The sequence below is a fragment of the Polyodon spathula genome, chromosome 4 (assembly GCF_017654505.1).
Source record: "Polyodon spathula isolate WHYD16114869_AA chromosome 4, ASM1765450v1, whole genome shotgun sequence".
In the NCBI taxonomy this organism is placed as follows: Eukaryota; Metazoa; Chordata; class Actinopteri; order Acipenseriformes; family Polyodontidae; genus Polyodon; species Polyodon spathula.
In genome coordinates, this window is record NC_054537.1 from 96,083,364 (window position 1) to 96,102,886 (window position 19,523).

Consider the following 19,523-nt stretch of genomic DNA (forward strand, 5'->3'; position numbering starts at 1 on the left):
TCAACAGTTTGAAAAGCCTGCCTGAGACTTTCAGTAATCTGAGGGACCTTGTGAACTTGGAATGGGGGGGGGGCAGTCAGTGTTCCTCCAACTTAGAAGGAAACCCACTTGAAAATCCTCCACAGAGCAATGCAGAGGAGGCCCTATGGAGATCAAACAATATTTTGCAGCCTGGAGTGATGATTTCTTATGCTGCTGCTTTTTAAAATGCAAATGTTTTTGTTAAACTTTGGTGTATAGCATCTGTTCTGATGTCGATTTGATATTATGGATGGTCAGCTTTATCTGAAGATTTACTATCTCAATCACACAATTACAGGTGTTCATTATCCTTGGTAGCTGTCCTTATGGTGCAAATATATACTATAAAATAATATCTCAGTGCTAATGGAAAACAGTGATGCTAAGCAAACAGCTTATTTAGCTGACCTGATTAGCACATTTTAGGCAGTCCAAGATTAGTGATATTCAGGGGGCCATAAAATTATCCATTAATAATTTGATCGTAGAACTCTAAACTTGAAAACACACAAAAAAGCCAATTTGTCATGGCTGAATGAATACCATACCCTGTGAGTTCTTATGATCTAAGCAGTTCCTTCAAATAACGTATGTTTTATATTTCTCAGTATTCCCGACGGTTATGTTTGTCTGTGGATATGAGAGCTATTCCATATACAGGGCTATATTCACAAAGCATTTACCACCACACTTTGCACCATATTATTGTCAATGAAAATAAAACTGCTAATGTTAAAAAAGGTGAATGCAAGAATGGAGTTTCTAATTACTGAGTTATTTATCTCAGCGTTTTTTTTTTATTTCGTCATGGGTAAATGCATTGTGAATATGGCCCACAGATTGAAAACTGCACTACTTATGAATAATTTCATTTTAAATGGCAGACATTGTGTCACACTTTAACCTGCCAAGGTCTGCTGAGGGTTTGAAAGTAGTTTGCATAAATAAGGTTCTATATTGCTCTCTTATAGTGTATTGGACTACACAAAAAACAAGAACCAGCTTTATTGCTCATTACCCCAATGCTATTTTAGTAAAGGGTGAATAATAAATCAATTGGATAAACTCAAACATCTTTTTTTGTCTCTGTATTCATTCATATTTCAATAGCATACCTTTAGGACAATTCAACATCAAGGATATCTCTTTGTTAACAGGGCAGGTTCATTTATACAAACATACAAGGCATCACTGCCAGGTGAAAGCTCAAAGATCAAGGGTTGACAAGCACAGCTCACCAGTCTTCATAACTTTCGTGAAATGGTAACAGGTTGAGTTCAAGTTCATCTTGGACATGACCAGGGCATTAACTCCTTATTTTTGTGCTCTCATAGTGTATAACTTATGTTTAGGTTTCTTCTTTTTTCATGGACCCTTCATACTGGAGGATTTTTTCCCGCTCACTGGCATGAACATTGGTGGGGGCCCCATGCAGCTTGTGGGATCACACACCCCAGGTGGGCCTCTGGGACCCCGAGAGCCTGGAAAACCAGTTTCCCCCGGAACTCCCTGCTCCCCGCGAGCACCATCACGGCCAGCTTTGCCAACACCATCTAGACCAGGTTCTCCTGTAAACAGAGCATGACATTTGAGAACACCAAATATTTATTTTATTCTTTCTTTCTTCTTGTATGGTGTATAGAAATGCATGGACTAAAGTTCTATATTGGAGTTTGAAAACCATGTAATGGCCTTATGTACCACTAAAGGGATTTCAGGTATACCTCCTGTGAAGTCTTACAGTGTGGCAAAAGTGGTTGGCAGTCTGGATTTCACCACACTGTCAATTTGTATCCTTCATTTTCTATTTATGCAGCAGGTAGCTGCATCTCTCATGTGTCGTTGGAGAAGCGGAAGGTAACCTTTACGTGGTCTCCTGTTACGTGTGAAAACACAACGAATGCTATCAACCATGCGACTGAACGTCAGACGACCTCCTGGTCAGAAATGTAGTGGAAACGATTTACTTTATTGAAAACAGGGAAATAGGTTGTTTGTTTTTATATATACAGAATGAATTAAGAATGTAGAACACTTTAACACGACCGAGCAGCAAATGTATTAATCATGTCAATGTGCATCTTGCAGGATCTGAAGTGCAGCCAGGAAGTTAAATCCCATATCCTGCCCACATGCTCATGATGGTATAATCCATCTTCTGCCAGTAACCTTGCTGAAACACTTCTACAAAGTTACTGTATTTCTCGGAGGACTAAAGCAATTGAAGAAAAGCGACCAAGACAGTCCCAGAAGCTTGTAATCACGAAACACTAGTTAGAAAAGTAAACATAGTGCAAAATTCTTGAAAAATAAATTTACTGCATTGTGTTTACTTTCTTTCCACACAGTTGAAGAAGGGCTTGTGTCCAAAATGTCCTGAAATAAATAATCTTTTAATCATTTAAACCTTTTGTGTACATCTAAAAAAAAAAAAAAAGGTCTAAATATTTGGTTTTCTTAGTTTTACATCTTAATATACATTAAGACCCAGTTCTCCATACCTGGAGGTCCTGGTGGTCCCGAACTCCCACGCTTTCCAACTCCAGGTTCTCCACGTTCTCCCTTTTCCCCTGTGTCACCTGGTAAGAGGGGAATAGATCAAAACATTAAATACGCCTTTGAAAATCAGAATCATTTACACATATATAGTAAAACCTACAATGGTCACCTAAGTGTCCACTAGCTCTTGTCAGTTGTGGAAGGAAAAACTGTGTAGAATATGTTTAAATATAAAGGTCCCTTCTAATAGGATGTATATAAGGGTGGTGTATTTTCTTCTACCCAAAGTGATTGCACAGTTTTTTATCTCACAGGACAAAACTGCTTGTAGACATTCTGTCTAGGCAACCCCCAGAGATGCAATACTTACTACCAAGCTTCAAACAAGCAATGTAAAGACATTCAAATAAAGAATACCAGCGCTATCTGGTGGAAGATGAGGGTTTTGTTGGACTAGTGTTGAGAGAGGGTTATTGAACTGGGAATGCTGAGATTGATGAATATTCTTGTGAACGCCTACATTTGAACATTTGCTATTATATTCAATGACAATTAAGCAAACTTAATTAATACAACTACTACTTTTTAAAGACAAGTGTTTACACTTCAAGACTGGAATGCACTGTCATACATCTAGTATGGAAAGATTGCAATTTCTTCTGGAAAATGTAATGAACCTTCTCAATAAATAAATACTATTTGCCAAGAGTTTCTTTCCAGATTTTGTCTTAAAACAGCTGAACTGGCAGGCCTGCATTTGTTTAAGATTATGTTAATAAGCCCACCATTTGAGTTTGGGAGAATACACCCTGTAATACCATGGACTTATGAAGAGACATTTGGACAAAACTGTGGTTATTCATTGGATGTTAATTATTACTTGAGTGAATGGGTGTATTGAATTTCCTTTCCTTTTTTCTTGGAGATTTCAACCTTTAATTCTAATGATCTCGCTCTCTCCTAAAACATGAGCTCCTTTAAAACTTTCCTGACACTCTCTCCTGAAAAATTCACCAAGTGTGTTTTGCCTAAATTATTACTTCAAGAAGACCTTGTACATTCAAGAAACTGTGTTCATGAACTTAAAAACATCCACAAAGCTAAATTCAAGCCTGAGGTAATAAGATTGGTAATTGTAAGACTTTGATATAAACACTACTACAAATTGCAATTAAACCAGTAATTGCTGGAAAAAGAATCCTGTATCTATTTTAAGAAAATGTAACTTTTTTCAAATTAACTTCTTCAAAACTGCTAAGCAGTGTCTACAAAATCACCTTGCTTCAGAAGGACAAAGGACAAAATCCAACAAGGATCAGACTGAGAAACAACGTTTATCATTGGATTTGTTTGTGCACCGAGACTCCTGTACGTTTTACAGAAAACGGTGCATGATATACGAATTAATTTTGTTTAAATGTTTCTGATGAAATGGTATTGTACATGTTTGAATATACTTTGAAGGCTAGTTCTGATGATGCTCATATAACATTTTTATTGCATTTTTTAACTAAAAAGGTATATTAAATATTAAAGTCAAATTTTATCTGGCAATAACAGCACATAGCATTAGCTCAATCATCTTTGTCTTTCCAGCATCTACAGTAGATGCGTCGCTGTTGGAGGTGGCTCCTGTAGTCACTACTGCATGTATGGTGTATCACCATTGTTTCAATTCAAGACCCCTTAATGATCCCTTTCTTGTAATACCTAGATGACTGAGCATATCTTTCCAAAGATTGGTGCTTTTGGACGCAGTATTAGAAGGCGCTGCATACAGTAAGTCTGAGCAGTTGGTACCTTTCAGTCCAGGCTCTCCATAGAAACCTTGCTCCCCTCTGGGACCCATAGGGCCTTTCTGTCCTGGTTGACCTTCAGACCCAGGTGGCCCTGGTGGTCCTGGGAGACCAGCGGCTCCAGGACGGCCCGGTGCACCTTTAACAACTGGACTCCTGAGACTGACAGCAAGTGCAGCAATCTGGTCTGGAATTAAACAGATAAGTGTAACAATAATAATCACTTCAAAATACAGGTATATTAACTGAACCGTCCCAGTTATTTAATACATAAACCTAAAACACAATGTTCTATTTGGTGAAATAAATTTGTTCAATACATGTTGTTCATGTAGAGAGATCCATCCTGTATGATCCCTTATTTGTATATTCCAATGCTACCTTTAAGGTTACTGCCTTTTGGAGGCTGACGTCTCATCCCCACCTCCCAATGGAGCAGATGCATTGTGGGAGTGTGATTACAGGGAATGCAGTTGGAAGCTCAGTAAGTGAAGCTCATCGCAGTTAACAACATGCAGTGATATCAGAAAAGCAAATGTAATCTGAATGTTTTTCAGAGCTGGTACTAAATACTGGACAATGAACTCTAACTGTACTGTGCATATATGTAACTATCTGTGGCTTGTGTAACCGATCGTGAGGAAAATCACATCTATTATTGAGAGAAATGTTATTCTCCACAACATTACTCCGGCAGAAACCTTACAGTCCTCACAGTCATAGGAGTCTTGATTGACAGTTTTAAACCAGTGTTCGTTTTAGTTTTCTTACACTGTGGTGGCGAAACAACTGCTAACGAAACAAACAAAATAAACCTAGCTCTAGTTGGAGCACTAACTAACAGTACTTTGTGTGGAACAAACACTACATCTCTTACTCAAGTTTTGGTTTATTTCTGTTACCTCTGCTTTCTTGTGCCTCTATACCCCTATCACAAAGTCATCGGCTAAGCCATGTCTATCAAGGTGTCATTAACTTTAACAAGCAATTAACCAATTGGCTATTATCCATAATTCGTTAAGGAAAAGCAGCTGTGGATTGTTCGTGGGCGTGCACACACTTGTGACATCTAGTGGTCAACCCATTACACTGCAGCCAGGGAACAAGCTCTTATCATTCTCATACTAAGTTTGATTCTGCATCATAGTAATCCTATCGGTCTGCTTTTAAGAATCAACTACTTATAAGAATCAAAACACCCAGGACAGATGTGATTCTTATAAATGGAGTGCACTGTATTTTTCTTAAGTAATACTACTACATCAGATTATCTAGCACGTGGACAGAACACATAGAGCTTGATTCTCAAAGCTCTTTACTTCAAATTGTCAAGCAAATTAGTTTTTCAGAAAGAAAAAAGAACCCATCCAATAAATGTTCCAAAGAAAAAATAAGCAGCTCAGGCATGTAATTTAGTTATTTGCATTGAGTCTTAAGAATTATGCTATTTATTCTTTTTAGAAAATAGAATGCTCTGATGAGATTTGGGGTAATTAGCTTGAGCGCCATATTTTGGAATTAGACAAAAAGGAAGTTCAAAATACTAACCTTGAATCATGGCGTTGCAAATTTCCCTGATTCTCTTCTCACTTGTTTGCTGCCCCTGCATGGTAATATGAAAAGCATTTGGGTAATGGAAAAGGCATCCAATGGTAAAACAGTTAGACTCCTCCAGCAGTACATTCCAGCAGAGTTTTCCCTGAAGACAGTTGCATCGTTATAACTAAGGCTACAATTTTGGCATGGCCATTTTTAATACATTTCACAGGAGAGGTGCGGCACAAAAAAAAATATATATATATATATATATTGGAAAGGTCACCAAATAATGTAGACTATTATTTTTGACTACTCATAAGTTTAAATGTTACTTCAGAGTACAGAACATACTTCAGACTCCATATAATTTCTGGTTGGAGTCGAGGGTCTCTGACCCTGTGCGACAAGTTGTAATGACATCAACTAACATCTTGAGAGATTCATCATTTATGGAAAGATATACAGCCTTAACAGACTGTCAAACCTTTTACCTGTCATTCTAAAATACCTTAAATATCTCTAACTGTCTGTGATGGGGTGCCTCACCTGTGTTTATTTTGTATTATTATCATTTAAATGTATTGTTTGATGTTTAAATTCACAATGTTTTATAATTGTTGTTTTATAGCATGGATGGGGTTAAAATTCCCCTTCCATGCTAAACTCATGTGGAATTTGACTGTCTCCAGTTTGATTAATTTATTTCTAATCTGGAGACGGTCACGTGTATAAAAATCCAAAGCTTCGGCTGAGTGGGGTTAGTTTGTTCAGAGGAGGAACGAGAGAGTGAGGTCAAGAGAATAATGTTTGAAATTCTCCCTTTCGTGTTCTCTGTAGGTTGAGTGGACGGGTGAACCAACAATGTCATTTTTCATTTTAAACTTCTTGTATAAAAGGTACAAACTAATCACATCTACTTAAATCTCAATTTATTAAATTTCGCGAATGCAGTCTGTATTTAAAGTATGAACAACAGCTGCGACCACTTTGCACAGTTAATAGGGCTGCAACACGATACATCCTTTGTACAGCAAATAGTGAAGATGCGCAGCTTTTGTAGCTGCCTGCGGCTGATGTATTGCATTCAGCTGCGACAGAAATATGAACCAGGATTTAGAGTTTTCCGCGATTCTGAAACAGCATGTTGTAAAGAAAGCCTTCATAAATCGCTAAACTTTTGTTCTCCGATGCTTTTACTATCCTGTCTTTACAGAAAACAGCTCACTCACTATTTTTTAGTATTTTAGCTGTTAACCATTTGCATGCTTGCTTAGCTATCTCATTCACTGACCTACATAGCTACACGTAAATGCTCTGTGCTACACAACCAAACAATTCAGATACTTGCAGATTTGTATCTTCAGTGCATGACATACTGCATTTTTTAAGGGAAATAAAGGAATCGTCTAATCAAATGTGTTTTTACATCTGTGACCTCCGTGGCAAAACCGTAGCCTTAGTTATAAGTATTCCCCATGTATTTCCATGATAAGTAGCCACACCTAACTGTGTTTATGAGAGTATCTGCTATAAGATCATTATATGGCAATCTAAAATATTGTCACACATTATACAGCAAAGCATCTTCTACTGTGTTTGTGTTAATATTAGGTTTTTTTTTTTTTTAGGTATGATGGAGGAAACAACAAAAGGCCTTAAGATCAAATGTTTGTCAGTTGGAAGGAAGATATTACTTTGAGACAACCAGTGAACACCGTAGCCTAGTTACCAGGTATGGGGAATACAAGAAGCCACATGTTTGTTTCAAGATTGAGTTGTTCAAAGAATGCACTACTCTCACAACAATTACCTGTCTGGATTCTTGCAGAATAATGGCGACCAATGCAAAGGTGGTGGTCGGCAGTTTTTTTAAAATCAAAATTTAGAGCCAAGTTTACTTTTTGTTTTCTTTGATAGGGCTTATACTCCATGATTTCACATATATATGTGCACTATAAAAATCTGTCTCAGATGATTGTGGTTAATATATCCTTTGTTTGCAGTGCAGTGAGACACAAGCCTTAGTTCAAAATTTTGGCCTAAACGGTAGCAAGTAAGAATGTAGTGATTTAATGGTACTTACAGGAAGACCTTGCGGCCCAGGCGGCCCAGAAACACCCCTGTCCCCATCCATCCCACGAGGACCTGGAGGGCCAGAAGGTCCCATGTGGCCTGGTTGTCCACGGTGGCCTGCTGGCCCCTTTGGTCCCTTGTCTCCTTTGGCGCCTATCTGAAATTAGAAGGACCTCAGTTCATATAGAATGCCGTCAGCCATCTGTTTTTTTTGGCATTGCAAGCCCACCATACAACCATTACAGAACTTACAGCATCGCATACAGGCAGGCCTGCAGGCGCCCGAACAGTCACAGGGGACTACCCAGCTGACCTAACCCCTCCCCGCCCGAGCAGCACTTGGCCAATTGTGCACCACCCCCCTGGGAACCCCTGGCCATAGATGAAGTGCCTTTACCAGATGTGCCACTCAGGAGCCCTTAGTTGTCTTGTTTGATAATGAATGTAGCATGCAGTATGTCATGAAAAACCCCTGTTGCCCACACAGGTATACTGTAGTCTCCTCCGATAATGCATATTGGCAGGTAAGTAAAGGTAAGTCTTCAGAACATGATTAGGCTGCTGTATGGAGCAACGAGACTCGGAAAACAAACTAAACCAAAATAAATATAAAAGCATACCTCTCCCTTAATCCCCGGAATACCAGGAGGACCCTATAAAACACATTAACTGAAGTCAGTTTATATGAAGCAAGTCATCAATACATCACAGTAATAAAAAGAAGTAATGTGTAACTAAACATTTGAGTGTAGTTAATAAGAAGAACATTTTTTTAATATAATAAAATGTTATTACTCATTATTGTGAAGGTAACATTGGGTACTATGAGATTAGTGCTAATCAGATCCTGTGAAACCATCCGATCATGAAAGCAATTACACTGTAAGGCTTCTTCATGTTTATGCATTGTATTACTATACATGCGTTCCCAATAGCTGTGTACTATAGTGTATAAAATCCTTTATAACATTTATAGATGATTGTTTGTAACAGATCTTTAAACTATACTGTTACCACGACATTAATACGTTAAAACATCGTTGTTGCCATATTAACATAAGTGATTCACAAATAAGTTCGGAAGAAAATAAATAACAGTGGGGAAACTTCAATAATAAAGTGTAGTGTTTTTTATGACTTGCCCAAGTTCAAACAAGCAGCTGACTAAGCTGAGGTTCCACCATGAATATCATTACTTTGTAGAATATTATTTGTATTATTTGTATATTTATTCATTCATGTATTTATTCAAACAGAAAAACAATCTTAACAGCAACATTAGACAGTAGCTTGTGAATTCAGATTAATTTTGATCATAAAATGTGAGTTGTGTAGCAGCACCAAAAACAAAAACAAGAAATAGACAAATGTTTCAACAATTGTTGTTTGGCAAAGGGATATAATAATCGATTCCAGGAAGAGGGAGTTTCTGTGAGTTTCTATCTCCTCAACGTTTTGGGTTGTAGTTACTGCAGAACGGAAGATAGACTATAGTAGTATTAAATACATTGATGTTTAGGGAGAGTTTGTCAGAGTTGTAAACTATATTTGTAGCCATGGGTCACAGAATATGCAAAGCAAGGGACACCTACCCCTTAAACATCCTGTTAGAGAAAACAAACACATACCATATCTCCTTTATTCCCGTTTTCTCCAGGTGCACCTGGGTTGCCCTACAGTGTAAACAGCAGAGTTAAATGAACATTTGTTTTTATTTTATTTTATTTTTTTATAGTCCCACTAAAGATGTATGACTTATTTTAGAGTTACAGTCATCCATGTGAACGAAAACATCCCATAAATCAATAAAGTCTGGGCACATTAAAGCCAGAGAAATAATCAGAAAAGGCCTTCTACATGTATTCCCTAAAGAAGCCCACCATTTTGTTTTCATTTTCTCATAAGCAGTCTGTTATATATTGAATAGATTATTCAGTTATTGTGGAATCTGCTGATTGTAATCACGGCTACACTTTGGTTATTGAGGAATCTGTTCATTGTAATCACGGCTACACTTCGGTTATTGTTGAATCTACTGTCCTTTGTTGTGTTGTCTTATTTCCGTGCTACAGAGAAAATAATCGTATGTTTTCAACTTACCTCTCTGTGTTTGTGGTCTTACTGTAAAAGTTATTATTAATGCAGAAATTAAGAATTAAGCATGCTTTTGTATAAAGTTTGAATTGGGTCTCAAATCATTGACAACCTCACTTCAGACACAGCATCATGATGGTTTCATTGATCTCTTCCACCTTCCTTCAGCTTGCAAACCCACTGAATGGTTTGTTATGTATTTTACAGTAGAACTTTGGAATACACAGGACACAAATTAAATGGTAATTTACCTCACTCCCTTGTGGGCCAGTGGGTCCTATGAGGCCCTAAAAAGAGATACAGAAATATATAAATACTATACATGCACGGACCAAGAAGACTTGTTATTGTATAGGGTCTCTTCATGCCTACCAACCTAAAACTAAAACTGGATACAACTGAAAGATAGACAAATAAATACAAGAAGTGTGGAAAATGATGCAGGGTTTTGTTAATTGTAGAAGGGAAATGGTATGCACTGCCTAGCCTAGTCAACACTGCTATGGTACCTATAAAGAATAAATCAGCTGTGCCAATTCTGTACCCTTTCTCCTTTCTCTCCAGTGTGGCCTTTTATACCACGAGGACCAGCTTCCCCTTTGCCACCTTTTTCACCCTGTTGGTCAAGAAAAAATAAAAAAATCACAATTTTAAAATAACTCCTGAATCCTTGAGCATGTAAATGTTTAACAACAGCACACGTGTGTCTACGGTAAATACATGCACTCTGAAGTAATATTAAAGACATTAAACCCACATCTGATCCAGGAAGCCCAGGTGCACCCACTGGTCCCTGTCTTCCAGTTTCACCCTTAAACAGAGAGAAAGGTTTTTAGTTAGTTAGTCTGATCAACACAGATGTGCTTGCATACATTGTGACTGTACTATGGAGTTTATTCCTATGTTGAGAGATGGTTTATTTCTGTAATGTTATGGCTAGGTGCACCATTGCTGACTATACTTGAGTATTTTGAAATTGCACAGCTGGAGAACAGTTACTCACAGGAGGTCCTTTTGGTCCTGGTAATCCATTTTCACCAGCCTCTCCTGCATCTCCCTTAAATAATCCAATCAGGGTGTTAATAGTTTGTTGTAAGAGTTGTATTTGTAATTCAGTAAAATACTTACATATACAGTACAACTGGAGTAAACAGAAACACAATTTTGGTTATATCAAATCGCAAACAGTCAAATACTAGGGTATAGAATAATAATTAGACCATACCAAAATTACACAATACACAATTAACTACTATTTTAAGAGATCAGACACAAATGGAATGGAAACAATAATAATAATAATAATAATAATAATAATAATAATAATAATAATAATAATAATAATAATAATAATGATATTGATATTGATAATGGCAATAACTATACTACTACTACAACAACTACAGCTACTAATAATAATAATGACTAGTTTTTGGACCCACTATCCCGACAAAATCCCCACCAATGTTATTCCACAAAGCAAACCTGCATTTCACAAACGACTGCCCTGTATGGCGGTACTACTTCAACATATGAGATACCGAACTTGAATTAGTTATCAGAGGGATGCCTTTCTGCAAAGATAGTGCTGAAAGAGTTACACAGCCAGACCTGACTCCAGCAATCGATTGCATTAGATGATACTCACTGGTTTACCAGGAGGACCAGCTGGTCCTGTTCCCCCGACAGGTCCAGTTCCACCCTGTAGCATTAGGATACATTCGACAAGAGAAACATTTTCCTTAATGATGCTCATGAATTCTTCAGTTTTACCACTTGATGTAGATTATGTCTGGGTAGATATCATTTGTTATATGCCTAATTATGGACTCTTCGCTAACCTTGCTAACTGCATGTATTGGTATCCTGACTAAATTTAAAGCAAAAACTGGGAAATTTGGTAGTAATTAATTTACACATGGAATGGTTTGCATAAGTGTGATAATATACTGTATATCATGGGTTTTCAACCTTTTTAAAAAAATGTAACCCTTCTGTCTCAACGTTTCAGCTGAAGTACCCCTTTATAGTTTTCACTTTACTGAATGTTATCACAGTTGCAATGAAAGTCAGAATAGCCTAATTAAAATTTTTGCTGTTTATTTAATATATAAATTATGTCACAACAGTTTGGGACTGACATACTGCTGGGTTAGAACAGAATGCCAAGCAGTAGTTCTTAAAACTTTTAATTAAGTGGATGCACACATTTCTATTCGGTAAAGTTATTATAAATAATCCTAAATTGTCTGCTCTATAATGCTTACCACGTTAGCCTACCATTTACTTCCCATCAAAATGAGTGCCTTTTAAAATATTTGCAACATTAAAAACATTAACCTAAAAATAAAACAATCTAACAATGATAAACCTTTTGTTCAAGTCAACATAAAACTGATCCCTGAATAAAATGAAAATAACTAACATTAAAACTTACCATTTCAAAATAATTTGCATTAAAACTTACCATTTCAAAATAATTTGCATTAAAACTTACCATTTCAAAATAATTCGCATTAAAACTTACCATTTCAATGGGACACTTGGGCCTAGTGGATCTTGCATAGCTCATACGTCATTGGTACAATTTCAGAAACACAAAATCTTATCTCATCCTTCACTTCTAATTTTGATGGGCTTTTTTTAATAGCAGCCAAGGCAGAAAATCTAGACTCACGTAAATATGTAGTTGCAAACGGTAGCAGTACTTTCATTGCTTTCTCAGGAAGCTCTGGATATTCAGTTGAGAGATCCAATGTTAGGTCCACAGCTCTGATACTTCTGACGTAAAAATCAGCTCAGTTCAATCAGTTTGTCCTCTTCATTAACATTTACACTGTGCAACATTTCCTTGTTGGTAACATTTGAAAATGGATCTCTGTTTCAGTCCAGGTTGATTTTTAATGAGTTTTCCATTTCACTGAAGTAGATGTTGAACTGAGAAACAAGCCCTGTGAGATGGCTGCAAATTATCTCTGAGAATTCCACCATCATTCAAGTCAGTTAGGCAGGTGAACATTGTTGTTATTCCAATTCACACTCGTTCATTCCACTATTCTGCTTTCACTGTGAAACCTTTGATCTACTTAATCAAATATGTCTGCCAAGAATTCTGGTCTAACACAAACTGAGTTATCTCTGCTGGGAAGTCAAACACTCTTCACAATAGAGATCCATGGGAAAGCCAGCGAACTTCAGAATGGAGAAGAAGCCCTTAATAGTCTGCACCCATTTCTTTACACAGAGCAGCAACCACGTGGGAGTTGAGAGGTCTGGCTTTAATGAAATTCATAATTTTTACAACAGCGGATAAAACATTATTCAGGTCTGGGCTCAGTTTTTATCGATGCCAATGCCTCTCTGTGTAAAATACAATGAGTTGAAACAGCGTTTTATTCAGTTCGTCGGGGCATGGACTTTACAAGGTGTCAAAAGCGTTCCACAGGGATGCTGGCCCATGTTGAATCCAATGCATCCCACAGTTGTGTCAAGTTGGCTGGTAGTGGATCTCTACTCTGAATAGCTTGTTCCATCTCATCCCACAGATGCTCAATTTGATTGAGATCTGGTGACTGGGCAGGCCACTGCAGAAAGCTGAATTCACTGTCATGTTCATGGATCCATTCCTGGACAATCCTAGCCTTGTGGCTTGGGGCATTATCTTGCTGAAAAAATCCATTAGCAGATGGATACACTGCTGCCATGAAGGGATGCACCTGATTGGCAATGATGCTCAGATATTCTGTGGCATTCAAATGATGTTCCACTTTTATCAAGGGGCCCAATGTGTGCCATGAAAACACATCCCACACCATCACACCACCACCACCAGCTTACAATGTTGACACGCAGCATGATGTATGCATGTACTCATGTGGTTTTCTCCATACCCTAGTCCTCCCATCAGCGTGAAACAGCAGGAACTGGGATTCACCAGACCAGGCAATGTTTTTCCAATCCTGCAGTATCCAGTGTTTTCGTTCCTTAGCCCACTGCAACCGCAGTTTCTTGTGTTTTGCTGAAAGTAGTCGAACTCTGTTAGGTCATCGGCTGCCATACCCCATTCATGCCAAGGTACGATGAGTTGTGCATTCTTTTATGGGTCTTTAGGCACCAATGTTGTACTGGACTGTCAGTTGACTAACTGAATCCTTTCTGTTGCTCTCGCACAATTCGTGTCAGCCTCCTTTGGTCTCTTTCATCAATCAGCCGTTTTCGACCACTGGCCTTTGGGTGGTTGACCATCCTTGATACACACGGGAAACTGTTGAGCTTGAAAAACCCAGCAGCATTGCAGTTCCTGATACACTTAAACCAGCGTACCTGGCACCTACTACCATACCTCGTTCAAAGGCACTTAAATCTTTTGTCTTGCCCATTTACCCTGTGAATGGCACACATACACAATCCACGTCTCAATTGTGTCAAGGCTTAAAAATCCTTCTTTAACCTGTCTCCCCTTCATCTACACTGATTGAAGTGGATTTAACAGGTTACATCAATAAGGGATCATAACTTTCACCTTGATTCACCTCGTCAGTCTGTTTCATGGAAAGAGCAGGTGTTATATATAATAAAGTATACTATAGGCTATTCAACAAGTCTGTGAGCAATGCTGCATCCGGTCAGAACTTTAGTCCAGGAAGCTCGTTACGACAGAGCTTTGTCCACCAGTGGTTAGTCCCTTTCGGTCTCCTACCATTCATGAAAAGTGGTCCGTACCGGGAAGCCTCACCAGCATGGCCGTCGGGGATGTTAGTCTTTCTTGGTTGGTACTTTGTCTGTAATAATTTTCTACGGTGTTTGTCTCCAGACTTATTAAAAGCCTGTCACAAACTATAAGTAGTCACGACGTGAGGATAAGCTAAATGATGCACACACATTCGAACTTATCCTAAGAAACTTTCATACTATCTCTAAGTACTTTGTCCGAGTTAACTTCGAGTTATTAACACACACTGACTTAAAGCTCATCCAGAGATCCGTAATCCTATATTTCTTTCTTAAACTCCTATGGAATCAAGAAAACTTTCATGGGGGGGGGGGGGGGGGGGGGGGGGGGGGGGGGGGGGGTTGTGTGGCATGTTTTTCTTGAATTTTTTAAAAGGCATTTTTGTCTGTACAATTTTTCTATAAAATACCATACATATAAAATGTGTATTTTCTTTATGTTTGGAAAATGTTCATGTTAATATCTAAACACACACACACACATAGTCTGAATGTCATACCCCCTTCAATGTCCAATTTAAGTTCGTCAGGTTTACAGTCCTGAATGTCACCTTCAGTTTCATGGGGGAATCAGGTTAAGTGGCAGTCACATACTATCTATCTATCTATCTATATATATATATATATATATATATATATATATATATATATATATATATATATATACACATACACACACACACACACACACACACACACACATCTCTCAGCTCTACTATTATGATCTGCCAATTTATACTCACTTGTAATCCAAGAAGACCCCTAGGACCCACGAGGCCTGGCATCCCAGGTTCTCCCTGAAAGAAAATAAACAAGGAAATGCCAGAATAAACAAGATTTTTGTAAAATAGTTCAGAAACAGATTAGCTAAAAATCATACTAAAGAAGTTTCATATACCCTCTTCCCATCATCTCCAGGCTGTCCATCTTTTCCATCTTTTCCAGGGGGACCCTTAAGAACAGAATAACTCTAATTAGTAGAGAGAATCACTATCTATCTCTATTAACACTAGAATCAATGCGGATATAATCATACCTAAAACCACAGCCTGCAGTGTTTATCATGGTTACATTTAAAACAACATGAATATTAAAACTAAAGACAAACTATCAGATACAACTCAAAAGTTTTATTCCAGCACATCATATCAAACATCTGCACAGCCGAAACACAGTATTTAAATGAACAATTAAACATAAAAAGGGTTTATTTTCTAACTTACCACATATAAAGCACTACTTCAAAAAATGAAAAACTATAATTAGTAGACATTTCAAAAGAAACTAGTGTGTAAACAGGTGTATGTACATACAAAACTGTTAAAATCTAAAGTAGTTTTTAATTTAAAATGAAAATAACATGTTTTCTCTTGCATGCCAGTTTCTTTGCAGTTTACTAATCGAAATGTTTCTGCAAAGCGCTGTGGCTAGCATCAAGATGAAATCTCTCCTACTGATATTTTCTCTAGTAGATTCCTTGTACAAAACAAAGGAATTGATTGCTGCCAGGTTCAGTAGAGATAACAACAGGCTTGTATATACAAATAAAATAGAATATTGTAGGTTATATTCAAAATAAAAAACATGTATTGTAAAAGGCAGTCAAAATGACTGCTCTGGTGGTTCTAGGTAGAGGGATATGGCAGGGCGATTGCCCTGCACATTGGGAAATTAGCGTTGGTAATTAATATGGGGAAACAGATTTGTTTTGTGTGCTTTTTGGAGTTGTTGTGTGCGATTAAATTATTGTTTACAGACGGGCGCTCGGTTGAAACTTGTTGTCTGCTAGGCTTTGTTGAGGGGAAGGGCAGCAAGTGATTGGCTATGCTGGTCCTCAATCAGCAGGTGGGCGGGTCTTGACTTCGTGTCTGTCAACATAAAAACATCCGGTGGGGGTTGCTCGGGGCGACGGCAATGCCGTGCTGCAGAGGAGAGGAGTCCGCTCTGCAGGAACGACAGCTACTCAACCCTGAAACTGCCAATGCTGCTTGTGAAGGCAATGCCCAGCCAAGGCCGTATGAAACAGCAGGAATCGTCATATGAATACTGACTCATAAGTATGTTTGTTAGGGGATATTTATCCCAAGTAATGTACAGAGAGGGTTATGTGGTGTAGCCGGTTCCGGAGCGGGACGCCTCATTTAATAAGGCTAGCGCTCACCCTGTGTGGCACCTTTAATTTATAATTTTTGTACTGTGTTTATTTTGCCTTTTGTACAGCTTGCTGCAGGTGTCCTCTGTGCACTAACGTCATTGGTAGTGGCACATGACCCATTTGTTTATTTTCTGTTCTTCTGCATTAATAAATCCTGCGTGCCTGAGTGGCCTTTCAACTCCGACTTCCATGTCACTCTGTCTTGCATATAAGCAGTTACCCACACAAGTGACAGGAGCACCCTGTCACAAGGGGATGATAACTTTTTTTTTTTTTATGATCCTACCGTTCAGACATGATCATGGTATTTTATACATGTATTTAGAAAAAGTCAAGAATGGACAATCGCATATCTTTCACACATGCAGAATAATTTACATTTTCAAAGTGAAAACCATCAAAATGACTGCCATGGCAGTTCTAGTGTTAAAGACAACGACTGATGTAGAGAATCAACAGTGGCAACCACACTCTTCATCTGTGGGACCATTTTTATTAAAACCAGGTAGACTTTACATACCTGAATATTGTTCACAATTGCTTAAGGGAGGCTCTGTATGTGCTAAACATTTTATAAACAACCCCATTACTTACAACTTCCCCCTTGCGCCCTGGAGCACCATCTTCTCCATTGCGACCCGCTGGACCCTACCAATGAAAGTTTACACAATGTCAGCCATGCTATCTCCAGTGTGTAAATTACTATCTGTGAGCAGTCTAAACAGCATGGAATGATCAGAGAATCACTTAGTGTAAATTACTATCTGTGAGCAGTCTAAACAGCATGGAATGATCAGAGAATCACTTAGTGTAAATTACTATCTGTGAGCAGTCTAAACAGCATGGAATGATCAGAGAATCACTTGGTGTAAATTACTATCTGTGAGCAGTCTAAACAGCATGGAATGATCAGAGAATCACTTGGTGTAAATTACTATCTGTGAGCAGTCTAAACAGCAGCATGGAATGATCAGAGAATCACTTGGTGTAAATTACTATCTGTGAGCAGTCTAAACAGCACGGAATGATCAGAGAATCACTTGGTGTAAATTACTATCTGTAAGCAGTCTAAACAGCATGGAATGAAAAGAGAATCACTTACTTCATCTCCTTTGGGGCCTTCTAAACCCTGGGTTCCTCTTGGTCCTTGTTGTCCCTAGAAATGTCACATTCACATTACCTCCCATTTCAGCAGCCGACCAACAACATTTTATCAGTGCCTTACTGTTATTTTATGACTGAAAAAAAGTTACTGAAGGTCTTTGTTTTCACAGAGACAACTATGGATTTATCATAGTTCATCAGACTGAATCAGCCAATGTCCAGATATGTAGACTAAAGTCATTTAGTTAGGCCTTTGTAACAACATTTTATTGTACCATACATCTGTCTTGTAAATTCTAGGTGGGCAAGTTAGTCTGAAGATACTTTGACATGGTTCTAGAATATGTTTTAGCTACACCAAAGAGGAACTAGTGTGTCGACTGTATATCTGAAATGCACAGTGGTTTTGAGTTATCGTCATGATTGCTGATAAAGCTTAGTATACACGGCTAAACTGCAATGAGAACAGCATATCATTCACTTGACAATACTTACAACCGGGCCTGATGGTCCAGTAGGGCCTGGAATCCCATTAAAGCCTGGAGGACCCTGGGTAAATGCATAATATTAAAACACACAGCACAACAATGCTTATATTTCTTCTAAAAGAAAGAAAGAAATATGTAACATAAAACCAATTTATTGTGGATGACTTCCTTGTTTGGCCGACTTACCCTGTCTCCTTTGTCTCCAGCATTACCAGGAAATCCTCTCAACCCTCTAGCTCCCTGAGCAATACAATCACCACAAATTAGTTTGAATAACTCATTATGTGTGACCTTGCACTCACAGACAGAATCTAAATTTGTTGAAGGTCTTTGTTCTATGCATGGCATGTTGGTGTGGCACTATAAACTGAATTAGCGAGGAATCTTAGAATCACTTCTAGTAAAAAAAAAAAAATTCAGGAGCTTGGACTTTTTATTAGGAGTGTTTGTTCCATAATTGTAGCTGACAGATTTTGATTACTCATGTCATATATAAACATGTATAATGTAAGGTTAATTTGATATATATCCATACCTCACTCCCACTAGCACCAGTCAGGCCCTGTGGACCAGGTAACCCAGAATCTCCCTGAGGTTAAGAAGCAGAAGAAATGACAAAGGAGTCATGCAGATATGTTCCTTACATGTCACAATATTCTGTAATTATAAGCATTTCTTTTCCAGTGAAGATACTGGTGCTTTAACAACCATGTTCTTAAACTTTTCACAAAGTAAGCTGTAAGTAGATGAGATCAAGAAGAAAGTAAAATCTTGTACCTTTTGGCCATCCTTTCCTGGCTCCCCTGGTTCGCCCATCTGACCTTTGTGGCCCTAATAAGAAAAACACCAGTTGGTTGTTACGCATTAAACATTAGCATGAGCTTTGCATTATACAGTAGATGAATACACAATGATCAGGGCTGGTTTACTCCAAAGTTCTCACTTCTTTTTCACTCTGCAGGCCCGCCATGCAGCCACCACAGAGCTACAGTGTCGGAGGACCACGCAGCTCTGTGCAGCTTA

General features: G+C 38.2%; 2 protein-coding genes across 2 annotated transcripts in view; both read right to left on the reverse strand.

The window, feature by feature from the left end:
* Positions 1–1,094: 1,094 nt before the first annotated feature.
* Positions 1,095–11,772, reverse strand: LOC121315186 (collagen alpha-3(IX) chain-like). The gene is made up of 12 exons (XM_041249235.1): positions 11,671–11,772; positions 11,026–11,079; positions 10,780–10,833; positions 10,567–10,638; positions 10,274–10,309; positions 9,557–9,601; positions 8,549–8,581; positions 7,939–8,085; positions 5,865–5,919; positions 4,321–4,503; positions 2,523–2,600; positions 1,095–1,589 (listed from the first exon to the last, which is right to left on the reverse strand). Exons 1-12 carry the CDS (start codon positions 11,731–11,733, stop codon positions 1,387–1,389), a joined length of 1,023 nt encoding a protein of 340 aa, XP_041105169.1. The 5' UTR covers positions 11,734–11,772; the 3' UTR covers positions 1,095–1,386.
* A 1,382-nt stretch (positions 11,773–13,154) lies between these two features.
* Positions 13,155–19,523, reverse strand: part of LOC121314015 (collagen alpha-1(IX) chain-like) — a 37,715-nt gene continuing 31,346 nt past the window's right edge. Inside the window, exons 18-26 of the mRNA XM_041246777.1 lie at positions 19,278–19,331; positions 19,036–19,089; positions 18,687–18,740; positions 18,508–18,561; positions 18,011–18,064; positions 17,503–17,556; positions 15,652–15,705; positions 15,497–15,550; positions 13,155–13,298 (exon numbers count right to left, since the gene is read on the reverse strand). Of these exons, the coding sequence (XP_041102711.1) occupies positions 13,155–13,298; positions 15,497–15,550; positions 15,652–15,705; positions 17,503–17,556; positions 18,011–18,064; positions 18,508–18,561; positions 18,687–18,740; positions 19,036–19,089; positions 19,278–19,331 (576 nt within the window). The remainder of the gene's footprint in view (positions 13,299–15,496; positions 15,551–15,651; positions 15,706–17,502; positions 17,557–18,010; positions 18,065–18,507; positions 18,562–18,686; positions 18,741–19,035; positions 19,090–19,277; positions 19,332–19,523) is intronic.

Coding starts and splice junctions, on each gene's coding strand:
- LOC121315186 (XM_041249235.1), bottom strand. CDS start 11,733: ATGCTACAGGGTGGAACTGGACCTGTCGGGGGAACAGGACCAGCTGGT. Junction 10,310..10,566: donor CTGGAGAGAAAGGAGAAAGG/GTACAGAATTGG, acceptor ATCTCTTTTTAG/GGCCTCATAGGACCCACTGG. Junction 8,582..9,556: donor ACGGGAATAAAGGAGATATG/GTATGTGTTTGT, acceptor TGTGTTTTATAG/GGTCCTCCTGGTATTCCGGG.